Below are 14,936 nucleotides of genomic sequence, written 5' to 3' on the forward strand. Positions count from 1 at the left end.
TCCGCGGAGTACTTAAAACTAAAAGTACTCAAACCGAAGCGTACTTAAACAGAGGTATGACTGTATTGAATGGGAATCTAATGTAGACATCATTTAACATTAGTTTGCTTTTTTGGGATGCTAGTTGCTTGTTTGTTTAGAGCTTCAGAAAACGGAATTTAAAGGTCTTGAACCCAGAACCACAACATGAAAGCTGAAGAGGAGGACGATGTACTGGATGAAACCATTTATTACTGTAGTATAAAAGTTTAAGAGGTAATTAGACTGCAGTTGAAACTGACACAGCAGCATCTACAGCTGCAATATTTTCAAAAGGAATACTGTGTTCTGATCCTATCCACTCCAGTGTTCTTGCATCTGCTAACGGGAAGAACCAGAAGGTTTAGTAACTCCCTGTGTTACTAAATTATGTTCTTACCTTTAGGGGGGGGGGAAACAGCTGGTGATTCAGTAACAGAAATGTATTCATAGCTGAGCTAATTACTCTGGGCACTTGAACATGCAGGCTTCACCAAATAATCGTGGTTTGTGGAAGTGTCTCTCTGCTGAAAAATAAAACCTGTTCTCCACAGGTGCAGAATAATTCTTACATAAATACACAGGAAAAAACTGTAGTCACTCATAAAAGTGGGTGGTTGCAAAGTATATCTACCTTTTTTTTTAAAAAAAACCCAAACAATATTCTAGATGCCCAGTCTTTAGCGAGAGGAGGGTTATTATTCAAAATTCCCAGCATGGGATTTTCAAATAAAAATTGGGGGCAGTACAGTACAGATACTAATACAGAAAAACAATTTAAGACTTTGGCAAGCGCCAACATTGGTTGGTTGGTGGGTGGGTGTTACATTAGGTTGGCTTCTAGAGATGATATATAATGAAGTCATACTCGGGAGTAGACCCACTGAAATCAATGAAATAGGAGCGAAGGTCTGCTCATACGGTAAGTGCACCATTTAGAGGAGAAAAGAGCGATATTTTTTTTCCAGAATCTGCTGTCTCTCGCCCTAGCCCATCCTTGGTTGGCAATCCCCTGGAACTGCATGGCTCTCCATCCTTTCCGCAAACAGAAAGGTAATTCTGGATCAATTCCAATGTATTTGTTAATTATTAAGTCCACCCCCCTCACATGGACAATCTAGTGAGAAAACTTAGAAGACTAGCACATTTTTCATGGCGCAAACTTTTCACAGGCGCAGTCGTCAAATGGACTGTGAAAATCTCTGCCATGATAAGTGCATCAAGTCTTTAATTTGCTTTGGCACTTTCATTACTGAGCAGATCAAGGTTCAGAAGGCACTTGGAATACTGAAAATAGAAAAAAGAAGAAGAAGAAAGCCAGTAGTTACGTTTTACAACTCTGTTTAAAGGGCTGGGAGCAGGCTAGTATCCAAACAGATGAAGCCGGTTGCTAGAAACCGCAGGAGCATAATCTGATTGGCCGCTTTGAGAACAGGATGCTAAACTAGCCGGGCTCACTGACTTCATCCAGCGGTTTCTTTTCACGTTTATGCCTCCAACAGTGACTCAAGTGCCCCGCTTTAAAATCAAACAATATTTCCTGTGACACAAACTAAAAAGTAAATAAATAAACTGTACTTTCAATTCTGCGGAAAATCACGACGGTGCAACTCAGCATCTTATCTGCTTGGATGTGGGAGAAGCTTCACCTGCATTTTATAATCATGTTTACCCGGAAGCGAGTCCGACTGAAATCAGCTTAGGTAGAAGAGCTTGGGGGTGGGGGGCTCATTTACCAGGAGTAAAGTATTGAGCGTCAACTCTGGGAGTGTCGACTTGATTCTGTCCAAACTAAGCCTATTAGAGCAGAATATACATCAGGAGGTTTAGTTTGGTCAGAATCAAGTGCACACTTGCAGAGTTAAAGCTAAATACCGTACTTTTCCGTGTATAACACGCCCCGGTGCATAACACGTCCCCTATTTTGGGGGACTCAAAATTAAGAAAATGGGGAGGGGGAATTCCCCAAAATTGTTGAGATTTATTGGGGGGGGATTGCCAACAGTTGTTGAGCTTTTTTGGGGGGGGACACAGAGTTGTTGAGCTTTTTTTCGAAAAAAGCATCAAATCACCCGCCCAATTGCCACAGCAACAGCCAATCAACAACAGCCGTTGCAGCAGCCACCAATAAGAATCTCGAACTCATGGCAGCAACCAATCCCACAGCCCCATAATGTACTACCCATGTATAAGACGACCCCTAATTCTGAACATGATTTTTTAATTAAAAAAACCATAGTCTTAAACACGGAAAAGTACGGTACGTCACTTCTCATAAATAAGCCGCCATAGCTGCGAGAGGGCCATGAAAATTTGTGTCTTCAGCTTTTTAGACTCGTCTGCCCATGTACTATCCGAAACCAAAGGGCATTGGTTGCCAGGTGTGACATATGTTGGCATGATTTTCAGCTCTCCTAGCTCACTAAGGTGGCCATTGAAGAAAGTCTTGCTTGTGTCGGCTCTCAGCTGCTGCAGTCCATAGCAAGCAATCTTGTGTACGCACTGCCACCTTCTGGTTACAGTTGCCTGTACATCACGAAAGACAAACAGCAGCGCATCGCTCTTCTGAGCACTTGCAGGGATGTTTCCAGTGTCAAAACCTGAGCATGGCGGCTTAGCACTCGCAACTGGCGGACCGCAAGTGGGGAGGCAACACAGACAAGGTCCCTTCCACCCTTTGACTGCCAAGCACTGAAGCCATCGTGCTTGCTCACAACCATTTGAGCGCTCTTCAAAAGCGGCTTAGAAACCGGGATGTAATGCGGAACATTCTAGAATGTAGGTGGGCTAAGAAGACTGAACTTCTTCCAACTCCTATGTTAACACCCACTGAATTCTGGACAAAGCTCACTAACTACAATAACCAGAGGTAAGATAGTTGTTCAGACCACAATTTTCCTTCCCCCGGGGAAGGAAAAAGAGAGACAGCTGTTTTAGTCTTTCTGTGCTGCTGAGTAGTCTATATACCTGCAGTACCGCAAGTGGAAATTAATAGTGTTCCTTTTCAGCACAAGAAAAGACTGTTTTGTAGACAAAGGTTGGGAGGATTGAATGGGAGAAGGGGTAGGGGGGGGGAAGCTACAGTTCCTCCGCTACTGATCAAGTCTCAAGTCCAGGAAAAGAAAAGCTCTCAGTGAGCATATCACTCATGGAACAAGCGTCTCCTCCCCTGTTACAAATGAGCACTTGGGATGCTTCGTAACATTCTTGTAGCATTTGAGGAGATGAAAGCTGTGTCCACGAAGCCTGATGTTCTCCTTTTTCCTCTTCGAGGAAGCATGATCTAATACTTCCATTGCCGCTGCTTCAGTTTGAATTCATTCCACGGCTCAGAGTTCATCCTGATTGTTGGAAAGGGACAAAGAGAGGGAGGAAAAGAAATTAAAATGACGCAGTAAACTACGGAGAAATGTTCCTTTCATGTTTGCGTGAAGCAGGTTTCGCCAACCCAGGAGTTTTGGACTGCAATTCCTATCATTCCTGACCACCAGCTGTGCAGGCTGAGAGTCATAGCCTAACAGAATTGGGAGAGGCTGTCATAAAGGATTGCCTTGGGAATATTAGAATAATTTGCCGCCACTGCCATGCAGTGCCAGATAAGCAAGATATTTCATATATAGGGACCTATATTTTCTCGAAGAAGGTCTTAACGTTGTACAGCCATAAAGTACGGGTATCTCCAAATTTTCTCTCCTCCTTTGGATTCCACCTTTCCTCAAGATGTTGGGGAGTGATACAGTACCACCAAGCACGGAAGGGAGGAGGTCAGCTACCAAATACCCTGCGGTAGACCGACGTTGCAATTTAGCTATTTGCTTGCCACAGCATGTAGTCATTCAGCATCAAAACATCTCTTGTCAATTGCTGAGGATCCTTAGAAGTACAGTCGTACCTTGTTTGTTGAACGCCTTGGTACTCGGACGTTGTGGCTCCTGAAGCCCGCAAATGTGGAAGGGAGTGTTCTGGTTAGCGAATGTTTTTTGGAAGCTGAACGTCTGACGCAGCTTCCGATTGAGTGCAGGAAGCTCCTGCAGCCAATCAGAAGCCACACTTTGGTTTGCGAACTGTTCCGGGGTCAAACGGACACCCGGAACGGATTATGTTTGACAACCAAGGTACCACTGTATTTGAAATGCTTCTATCTCGTCAAACTCAAATGCAAGAGTAGAGATGGTATTGCTGTTGCACACCTAATTTCAGATGGCTGTCTCCTACAGTAGTTTTATGTTTCCACTCCGATAAGACAGCGGCACCTGACAGTCACTGATTCCCCCTCCCCACCTATGGCCCCATTCGTCCCATATCCCACATACTGTTCCAGAAGGTCTCTCCAATTCTCAGGATCATCTTTTGGGGAGGTGACACAGTGGGTAGGTGAAGCAATCGCAACAAATCCACCATTGCAGTGTTTCTCAACCAGTGTGCCTCCAGATGTTTTGGGACTACAACTCCCATCATCCCTAGCTAGCAAGACCAGTGGTCAGGAATGATGGGAGTTGTAGTCCCAAAACATCTGGAGGCACACTGGTTGGGAAACACTGCACCATTGGGTGCAAACCATGAACACAAATAGCCAGAGGAGAAATATGCTAAAATATCTGTGTCAAATTCAACCGTGGGGGAAAAAGGAAACTCACCTTGTTTCTGGAAGATTTCCCCCTCTTTTTCTTAATATCTTCTACTTTCTCCATCAGGAGTTCGGCTATGGCTTTTGCATCATGGCTGTCTATGTGCTCCCCAAATGCATTTTTCTTAAAAACAAACAAACAAACAAACACAGAGGTAAGGTAAGGTCTCAGCTGGCGTACCAGATCGAGCTGGTAGACAGTCGCCCTGGACACAAAATTGACCTGCACCTCAATGGACAGCTGTGAGTCCAAAATGACTCCCAAAATACACCCCTTCTTGCGAGCATAGCATGTGCTCCACGACAGAACTGCACCCCTTTCCGCATCATAGTTGACATGATGGAGATTTCTGTGCTTTTACCTTTGCTCCTTGGTAAGGATAGAACTTCACTGTTGGATAGGCTCTGATGCCAGCAGATTGACAGGTCTGGGCGTAAGCCTGGCAGTCAACTTTCCCAGCTTTCACTTTCCCTTTAACAGCCTTAAAAATTGAGGAGAAAGAGGAGACAGGAGTTAAAACTCATTGCTAAAAAAATAAATGGGGGGGGGGCACCCACATCTACTTCCATGATTGGCAACTAGTTTCATAGTGAGATACTCTGAGAAAGTGGATGTCAAATCCACAAGGCAGGGGCTGTCAAGGTTTTGGGGCCCATATGAACCCATGCGCAAACTGGAGACATTGTCCCGGGCACCAAAGAATCATAGAATCATAGAGTTGGAAACCAAGCACACACAACTTCTTTTATATGGGTTACAGCTTTACGTGGGGTTCGAAAGCAAATAAAAATGCAAGTAGATAAATAGGAACCGCTATAGCGGGAAGGTAAACGGCGTTTCCATGTGCTGCTCTGGTTTGCCAGAAGTGGCTTTGTCATGCTGGCCACATGACCTGGAAGCTATATGCCGGCTCCCTCGGCCAATAATGTGAGATGAGCGCGCAACCCCAGAGTCGGTCACGACTGGACCTAATGGTCAGGGGTCCCTTTACCTTTGAAGGTGACCCGGAAACTGCAATTAATCCAGAATGCGGCAGCTAGACTAGTGACTGGGAGTGGCTGCTGGGACCACATAACACCGGTCCTGAGAGATCTACACTGGCTCCCAGTACGTTTCCGAGCACAATTCAAAGTGTTGGTACTGACCTTTAAAGCCCTAAACGCCCTCGGTCCTGTATACCTGAAGGAGCGTCTCCACCCCCACCGTTCAGCCCGGACACTGAGATCCAGCACCGAGGGCCTTCTGGTGGTTCCCTCATTGCGAGAAGTGAGGTTACAGGGAACCAGACAGAGGGCCTTCTCGGTAGTGGCACCCGCCCTGTGGAACACCCTCCCAGCAGATGTCAAGGCAATAAGTAACTATTTTACTTTTAGAAGACAACTGAAGACGGCCCTGTTTAGGGAAGTTTTTAATGTTTGATGCTGTATTGTTTTTAATATTCGGTTGGAAGCCGCCCAGAGTGGCTGGGGAAACCCAGCCAGATGGGCGGGGTATAAATAATAAATTATTATTATTATTATAGTAGAATGGCCCTCTCAAGCCTTAATTTCAGTGGAGGGAGAAAACCCTTCAGGTGCCACAGAAGGCCTCACTGGGCATGTGTAGGGCTGCCATGCATCCGAGTTTTCCCAGATACGTCCAGGAATCAGGCAGCCATTTTTGCGTCTGGGCAGATTTTCGGCGAATCGTTCAGAAAATACTAATAATAACCCAAGAGGAAGAAAAAAGCTCAGCAACTTTGCCCAGATTTTCACTTGGGGGAATATGGCAACCCCAGGCATTGTGTGCAGGGGCCACCCTCGCTGCAATGCATCTAAAATAGCTCAGGAGGAAAAGGAGAGCACTGAACCGACAGCGACTTGCCATTCCAGGAAGATCAGGCCATTTACCTTAGCTAGGATCTCAAATTCCGGAGCAAAATTTTGGCAAGGGCCGCACCAGGGAGCATAAAAGTCGACGACCCAATGCTCTTTCCCGTTCAGAACTTTGTCGGTGAAGCTCTGAGGTGTCAGATCCAGAGACACCCGAGGTAAATACCTTTGGAAAGGGAAAAAGAAAAGACAGAAGTTGGGATTTCAGAGTCACACAAACAATTCTTCCCAGAACTAGTGGCCTGTCACCAGGAAAGGTCCTGTTTGTGCCTTCTATTCACTGTTATCATCAACACCTGAGTGGAGGAGGCCTATTGAATAGTTTCTCCCCTCACGTCCAAATATAGGATTGCAAAGGTCTGAAGAGCATTTCGGGGGGGGGGGGGGCTTCATGCATATAGCCGTCAACACAGTCCGAACGTGAGGCAGTCAGTGCAACAGCATAGATGGTGGGGGTGGGGAAGGTGGAGCTCACCTGCATGGCCCTACAGCCCCCGACATTGATTATTCTATGTGAGCCCCCCCCCCCGCAAAAATTATACTGTGAATAAAATTTTGAGGCAGACACTCACCCTAGCGCCCATCTTCTCAGCGAATGTGCATCTCTGTTCCAGCCGTTGTAGCTACTGTTAAAAACAGAAGTATAAAAGCAAAAGACAAAGCAAAATGGGCAGAAAGAGGCAACACTTCTGTAGTGCACTTTCTGTTCATTGGGTATTGATATTTAGCTGGGCACTGTATTCTCTATTTCAGCTGAAAGATTTTTCCCTGAAAATAGCCACACGGGGCAGGATTCATCTCATGGGCGCTGCCAGCGGAAGCCCTGAGCAAGGACTTCCACTTGCACGATGCCGTTTCCCACCACACATAACACGCCCCCCCCCAATAGACTCGGGGTCAGGGGAACCCCCAGGACAGCGCATAGGCAGATGAGGAGGAGGAGGAGGAGGAGGAGGAGGAGGAGGAGGAGGGGAGATTCTTCTATCTGGCAAGGTGAAATGCTTGCTCAGGCGGAACATATGCCATAGCACAACAATGAATTCCATTTCAAATCTGGCGTGAGATTTCACGCATGCTTTCCTCCACAGGAATAATTCCGTTGGCAGGAAATGACATGCTGTAACCAAAACGAAAAGCTTTAAAACACCCCAAACACACCAATATTAGAAGAGATAAAGATGATAGGATATCAATTATCAAATGAGCCCATTCACTATACAGTCGTACCTTGGATCCTGAAAGCCTTGGTACTCAGACGTTTTGGCTCCCGAACGCCGCAAACCCGGAAGTGATTGCTGCGGTTTGCGAACGTTCTTTGGAACCCGAATGTCCGACTGGCCTTCTGTGGCTTCCGATTGGCTGCAGGAGCTTCCTGCAGCCAATCAGAAGCTGCACTTGGTTTCTGAATGTTTTGGCAGTCGGATGGACTTCCAGAACGGATTCTGTTCGACTTCCAAGGTATGACTGTATAGAGAAGAACGGTTAATAAGGGGTGGGTAGAACTACTCCTAAAAACATATATTATTTGGGTAAACTGAAGACGCAATTGTCCCAGGAGATCAAGAAATGGTTACCCATCTTTTAACTGCAGCCTATATGATTATAGCGCAGAACTGGAAATACTCGGAAACATCTACGTTAAAAAATGGGTTATATAAATTTGGGATATTGCTTCAATGGTCAGATGAACAAGTATCCTTAGCATCAGGCAAGCTAGAAAGGGTGGCAATACTTCTGTTGCTTATTGGAACGCAAGACAATATTAATTCATCCACGCTTTTGGAAGGCATCTGATATTTGTATCAATAACGTTCTCAGGTAAAATGTAATGGTAAATTATTAAAAGTAATTGGAAATTTAACAATTCTAGCTATGAATAAAAAAGTGTAAAATCAGGTGAGTAAAAAGTCAATTTTAAATAAATAAGTAAAGAATACCTTATGATAATAAAAAACACACCCCCCAGGTTATAACTTGTACTTTCTGATAGTTTAAATGTTAAAAAAAGGGGGGGGTGATATTCAGTTGTCAGATTTTGGTACAGAGGGAACTCCTGATTTAGTCTAGTCTGATTATCAGATCCATAGCTCTAGTACGTCACATAACAGGCATGGTTTTCAATAAGAATTTAAGAAGAAATCCAAGCACTTGGCATTACTCACTAGTACTGATAAGATGAAGCTGATTTTTGCGGGAAAAGTCTTATTTCAGGATAACCTTGAATGCTTTCTTGATGACAAAGGGAGAAATATTTTTGGCAGTCCACGCTACCGACTGAAACCAGCCCATTCAGCAACTGAAATAGAGAAGCAATGATTCAATTAAAATGGAAAAAAACTTAGTGCAATAAAAGACCCCTCCAGAGTAAAAATAAAAATCCTGTACTGATCATTGGGTATGCATGCTAGGGGTACGTGTGTCTCAGTATCGCAAAATGAAAACGAACAAGGAACTAAGCGTTTAGTAATCAGGTGAGCATGATTGACACTGGGCACTGAAAAGAAGTGATTGCTTGGTTTTACCCTGGCCATCCTCTTCCATTCGGGCATTAAGGCTTGGCAAGGACCACACCACGGAGCATAGAAATCAACCATCCAGATTTCGTTAGCCTTCTTTTTCTTCACCAACTCACTGAAGGTCTCGGGTGTGAGAGAAACTACTGACGGGTTCATGAGATCCTATAGCACAGAGAAGAGGAAGGCTCACTTAGTGCTCTCAGAATTTATAGGAGGAACAGCTCAAGTCATATGCAATTTGTTTATAGCACTAACACACACACACACACACACACACACACACACACACACACACACACACGAGATTGCCGTACAGTGGTACCTCTATTTACGAATAACTCTACTTACGAATGTTTCTACTTACGAACGGAGCTCCATCCGCCATCTTGGATGCAGTTTAGATAGGATTTTTTCTGCTTACGAATTTTTAGATAGGGTTGCTTCGACTTACGAATTTCTTCTCCCAATGCATTCCTATGGGATTCGACTTACAATTTTTTTCGACTTACAGTGCGTTTTTGACTTTAGTGCGTTCGGAACGCATTAAATTCGTAAGTAGAGGTACCACTGTATTTCTGTAACTGCCATCTGTTTTAACTGAGTTGAGAATTTTATATTGTTGAAACCCAGCGTGTGACCTGCTGATGAAGAACTCCACTTTTGGCTTCAGCTCCAACTACTTTTTGACCCTGCCCATCACTGGAATGTAACCCCCCCCCCCAAAAAAAGCTTGTGGACAGGGGAAAAAGGTTACCCACCCCTGGCTGAAGGCAAGCAATGGGAAAACAAATCAGATACTGAGAATGGCTTACAAAATCATGGGATATGAACAAGTCAACTGCGGCTACATGACCCAGCTTCTGCAATGAACCTTTTTCAACTCTACACTATCCTTTCTGAAGTGAGGTGCCCAGAACTGTACACGGTATTCTAAATGTGGTCGCACCATGGATTTTTATAACGGCCCTTTTACATTGGTTGTTTTCTTTCCAATTCCTTTCCTGGTGTTCCCTAGCACGGAATTTGGCTTTTTCACAGCTGCCACACACAGGGTCGAAACCTTCATCGAGCTATCCGCTATGGTTAGTATGGTAGGTTTCCTTCAAACTTCCATTCAGGAACTCAAAGACCAAACAGCAACTTTTCGTGGCGCAACAGAACGTTCACAAAATTCAAAAATTACCTCAATAAACTCCAGAATCTGCTCAGAAGAGTGATGCCCCTCGTATTCGTGAGTGTGAGACTGGTTGAATACCACCGTTGTTGGGTAAGCTCTAATGTTGTGCTGTGAAAGATCAAGATGAAAACATCTTCAGAAATCACAGGGAGAGATCCCCCTTTAAGCCTCAACTGATTTCTGCCTTTTCATTTAGTATTTGGGCAGGTGAAGTTCTCAGGGCTGAAACCTGAGGGCAGATCCATAGCCACATCCGAGGGCTGCCCTTGAAGCTGACCCAGAAACTCCAGCGGGTGCAGAATGCCACAGCGAGGCTCCTCACGGGGTCCTTGCCGCGGGATCACATTCATCCAGTGCTTTACCAGCTGCATTGGCTCCCGGTGGAGTACAGGATCAGGTTTAAGGTGCTGGTTTTGAAAGCCCTATGCGGCTTAGGACCCTCATACCTACGGGACCGCCTCTCTTGGTATGCCCCGCGGAGGACCTTAAGGTCCACAAATAACAACATTCTGGAGATTCTGAGCCACAAGGTGGTTAGATTGGTCTCGCCTAGGGCCAGGGCCTTTTCAGTACTGGCCCCGACTTGGTGGAACGCTCTTTCACAGGAGACCAAGGCCCTGTGGAATTTGCCATCTTTCCGCAGGGCCTGCAAGACAGAGCTGTTCTGCCTGGCCTTTGGGTTGGATTCAGTCTGACCCCTGTGTTTTCCTCCCTCGTGGTTTTGATTTATGGACTACTTAAAAAGAGGCTGCATTTTAAATTTTAGTATTGTATTTTAATCTGTATTTTAATCAATTGTTTTCTTTTCTTTCATGTCTTATTGTAATTTTATTGGTGTTAGCCGCCCTGAGCCTGGTTTTGACTGGGGAGGGCGGGGTATAAATAAATTATTATTATTATTATCATTATTATTATTATTATTATTATTTCAGGCACATAACTTCCTGCCGGCTGGAAAGAATCTTGAGAACCATAGCTCCAGCACCCAGCACCCTTAACAAACTACAGTTCTCGGGATCCTTTGATGGAAGCCATGTGTGTTCAATGCGCTTTAAATGTATTGTGTGGATCTGCCCTTTAAAGGAAATCCCCGTTACCCCAATAATTGCAAAAAAAACCAACAACCACAAACCTGTGTGGTATAGAGAAGGTTTGTGCAGCATAACAATGAGAGGGATGCTGGCTAGTGTTTTTAAGTTAAAAGTTGTACAGATTTCTGTTTCCCGTAATACAGTGATAATGGGCTGTATCTAATGTTAGTCATACTCAGAGTAGGTCCGTGGAAATTTACGGGCAGGACTAATTTTAGGCCCATTAATTTCAATTATTCTAATCTGAACAGAACTTAGTTGGATAGCACCCTATGGTTTTTAATTCTTCTAAAGTGCCTTGCACTCATTTTTTTTTAATATAGATATAAAGAGGTGAAATATAATATGATGCAAGGAAGGAATCCCCTCAGCTTTTTAGATCTCAAAACTCAGGCCTTTACTTTAAAAACAAGTCAGGTTTGTGGTAGGCTTTCCATACAATGGTGCCTGAAAATCCAGCTCTTTTTTGTGTCTCTTTAAACATTCAGAAGCCAGTCTTCTAAGTCAGCTCAAATTCCATGTCTGCTTCCTATTCTATGAACTTTTATTTGCAAGACTCCCAAGTTCATGGAGTTTCATGTCTGTGAGAGCTGAAAAGTATGCAGGAGTTAAAGGGGCAGCAGCGAACGGCTTACAAAGAAAGTTAACGTGATTTATAGGTGCCATGAGCCAGCACACACAGCGGGGATTTGGTATGACTTGCGGTCCAATTAATTTCCATCACTTTGACTGCAAAACAATTGGGATATCACTTTTCACAACTGGAACGAAGCTACGTTTATGTGGGGAAAGTATTTATACTTGCAGTTTACCATGTTGCAAATCCCTTCATGAACTGTACAGTCTAGTGTCCCAACTTTCAGTTGACCGTAGAGTTGCTTTGATGCTTTCCTCAGTTCCGGCAGCAAAGCTCGGCAAGGGGGGCACCACTGAAGAGAGAGAGAGAGGAAAAACAACTACAACCACCAAGTATAAATTAGTTCTGTTTGTGGGGGACAGGAGGCGGGCAGGTGTGGAGGACTCCCTGGTCCTGAATGGGGTAACTGTGCCCCTGAAGGACCAGGTGCGCAGCCTGGGAGTCATTCTGGACTCACAGCTGTCCATGGAGGCGCAGGTCAATTCTGTGTCCAGGGCAGCTGTCTACCAGCTCCATCTGGTACGCAGGCTGAGACCCTACCTGCCCGCGGACTATGTCGCCAGAGTGGTGCATGCTCTAGTTATCTCTCACTTGGACTACTGCAATGCGCTCTATGTGGGGCTACCTTTGAAGGTGACCCGGAAACTACAATTAATCCAGAATGCGGCAGCTAGACTGGTGACTGGGAGCAGCCACCGAGACCACATAACACTGGTCTTGAAAGATCTACATTGGCTCCCAGTACGTTTCCGAGTACAGTTCAAAGTGTTAGTGCTGACCTTTAAAACCCTAAATGGCCTCGGTCCAGTATACCTGAAGGAGCGTCTCCACCCCCATCGTTCTGCTCGGACACTGAGGTCCAGGCGGATCCTTCTGGCGGTTCCCTCGTTGCGAGAAGCCAAGTTGCGGGGAACCAGGCATAGGGCTTTCTCGGTGGTGGCGCTCGCCCTCCTCTCAGATGTCAAAGAGAAAAACAGCTACCAGATTTTTAGAAGACATCTGAAGGCAGCCCTGTTTAGGGAGGCTTTTTAATGTTTAATAGATTGTTTTATTTCATTTTCTGTTGGAAGCCGCCCAGAGTGGCTGGGGAAACCCAGCCAGATGGGCGGGGTATAAATAAATAAATAAATAAATAAATAAATAATCCTATATAATAATTTGCAAGTTGTCCCTGCGTCCAAGCTGTCCCGTGTGTCCCTGGGTCACTGCGCATGTGCCCCAGCGACACAGGGATTGGACAGCAGAGACTGCACGCGCGCACTCTCTCCCCCCCCGCCTCCTCCAACCGCCGCTCCTGGCCAGAACGTCAGGGAAGCGAGGGTGGAGGCCGGCGGCGACCTCCTCCTCACAACCCTCCCTGGCCCGTGAGAGGAGCGGCAGGAGGCCACGAAGCAGCGGCGACGAAGTAGGGGTTTGTGTCCCGCGTCCTTCCTGTCGGCGGCTGCGGGAGAGGAAGGAAGGAGGAGAAAGCAGCGCTTTCTCCTCCTTCGTTCCTGTCCTGCCGGCGACAACAAGGACAGGTCCCAGGGTTCGGAGAAGCGCTGCGCAAGCGCTTCTCCGAACCCTGGGATGTCTCCTTGCTGTCGGCGGCTGCGGGAGAGGAACGGAGAAGAAAGCAGCGCTTTCTCCTTCTTCATTCCTGTCCTCCTGCCGCCGACAGTAAGGACAGGTCCCAGGGTTCGGAGAAGCGCTGCACAAGCGCTTCTCCGAACCCCAGGATGTCTCCTTGCTGTCGGCGGCTGGGAGAGAGGAACGGAGGAGGAGAAAGCAGCGCTTTCTCTTCCTCCGTTCCTGTCCCCCTGCCGCCGACAGTAAGGACAGGTCCCAGGGTTCGGAGAAGCGCTGCGCAAGCGCTTCTCCAAACCCCAGGATGTCTCCTTGCTGTCGGCGGCTGGGAGAGAGGAACGGAGGAGGAGAAAGCAGCGCTTTCTCCTCCTCCGTTCCTGTCCCCCTGCTGCCGACAGCAAGGACAGGTCCCAGGGTTCGGAGAAGCGCTGCACAAGCGCTTCTCCGAACCCCAGGATGTCTCCTTGCTGTCGGCGGCTGGGAGAGAGGAACGGAGGAGGAGAAAGCAGCGCTTTCTCCTCCTCCGTTCCTGTCCCCCTGCCGCCGACAGTAAGGACAGGTCCCAGGGTTCGGAGAAGCGCTGCGCAAGCGCTTCTCCAAACCCCAGGATGTCTCCTTGCTGTCGGCGGCTGGGAGAGAGGAACGGAGGAGGAGAAAGCAGCGCTTTCTCCTCCTCCGTTCCTGTCCCCCTGCCGCCGACAGCGAGGACAGGTCCCAGGGTTCGGAGAAGCGCTGCGCAAGCGCTTCTCCAAACCCCAGGATGTTCTAGCGCCCGTTATTGAACGGGCTGAAATACACTGGTAATAATAATAATTTCCTATGGCTCCCAGAAGGTGTCCTGGAATCTCCCTCTTCATCCCCAGAGAAGGAAGCAGAGAGGCACCAAAAGGGGTTTGCCCTTTTTAATTTCCCTCACTGCAAGGGCAGAAACCTCCAATCCCTCAGCTGCCACTCAGCTGGTGATCTGGCAGTGGTATTGTCAAAAGGGGTGTGTGCTAGGGGCTGAATCCAAAAAGAGGGGTGAAGGGAAGTATACCAACCCAGAGATGACATAGCAATTTCCCTTCCTACTGGGACAAATAGGAGGAAAAAATTTGGGTCGGAAACACATCAGCCCACAAAAGAAGATGAAAACCCCACAGAGAAACACCAACAGCCCACTTTCTGCCTTGCTGGTGTGAGCCCAGCAGATTGGTGGGCTGGGTGGTTCCTGCCCTTCCAAGATTCTCCCCACAACCCTGGTAGGAGAGCTATATATTATCTTCTCCCCATAACAAACCAACAAAAAACCATTTTCTGACTAAACTATGATGAAGCTTAGGCTACAGACAGATGTAGGGTAAATGCCAACGTAACCTTCCTAATTACATGAGCAGTTCAGAAATTCCCGGAGGTTGTGAGCTCTTTCCATTGAGTTTTTCTAAAGAGATGG

At 46.5% G+C, this 14,936-nt stretch overlaps 1 protein-coding gene across 2 annotated transcripts in view; it reads right to left on the reverse strand.

Annotated features, from left to right (window-relative positions):
* Positions 1-259: 259 nt before the first annotated feature.
* The window catches only part of DNAJC10 (DnaJ heat shock protein family (Hsp40) member C10), a 35,537-nt gene continuing 20,860 nt past the window's right edge, over positions 260-14,936 (reverse strand). For both annotated transcript variants that reach the window (XM_035133601.2, XM_060280449.1), the window contains exons 15-23: positions 12,114-12,230; positions 10,217-10,318; positions 9,040-9,195; positions 8,680-8,813; positions 7,090-7,143; positions 6,536-6,683; positions 5,008-5,127; positions 4,656-4,769; positions 260-3,359 (exon numbers count right to left, since the gene is read on the reverse strand). In XM_035133601.2, the coding sequence (XP_034989492.2) occupies positions 3,348-3,359; positions 4,656-4,769; positions 5,008-5,127; positions 6,536-6,683; positions 7,090-7,143; positions 8,680-8,813; positions 9,040-9,195; positions 10,217-10,318; positions 12,114-12,230 (957 nt within the window). In that variant the 3' untranslated portion in view covers positions 260-3,347. The remainder of the gene's footprint in view (positions 3,360-4,655; positions 4,770-5,007; positions 5,128-6,535; positions 6,684-7,089; positions 7,144-8,679; positions 8,814-9,039; positions 9,196-10,216; positions 10,319-12,113; positions 12,231-14,936) is intronic.

Source organism: Zootoca vivipara, chromosome 1 (assembly GCF_963506605.1).
Source record: "Zootoca vivipara chromosome 1, rZooViv1.1, whole genome shotgun sequence".
NCBI classification, from domain to species: domain Eukaryota; kingdom Metazoa; phylum Chordata; class Lepidosauria; order Squamata; family Lacertidae; genus Zootoca; species Zootoca vivipara.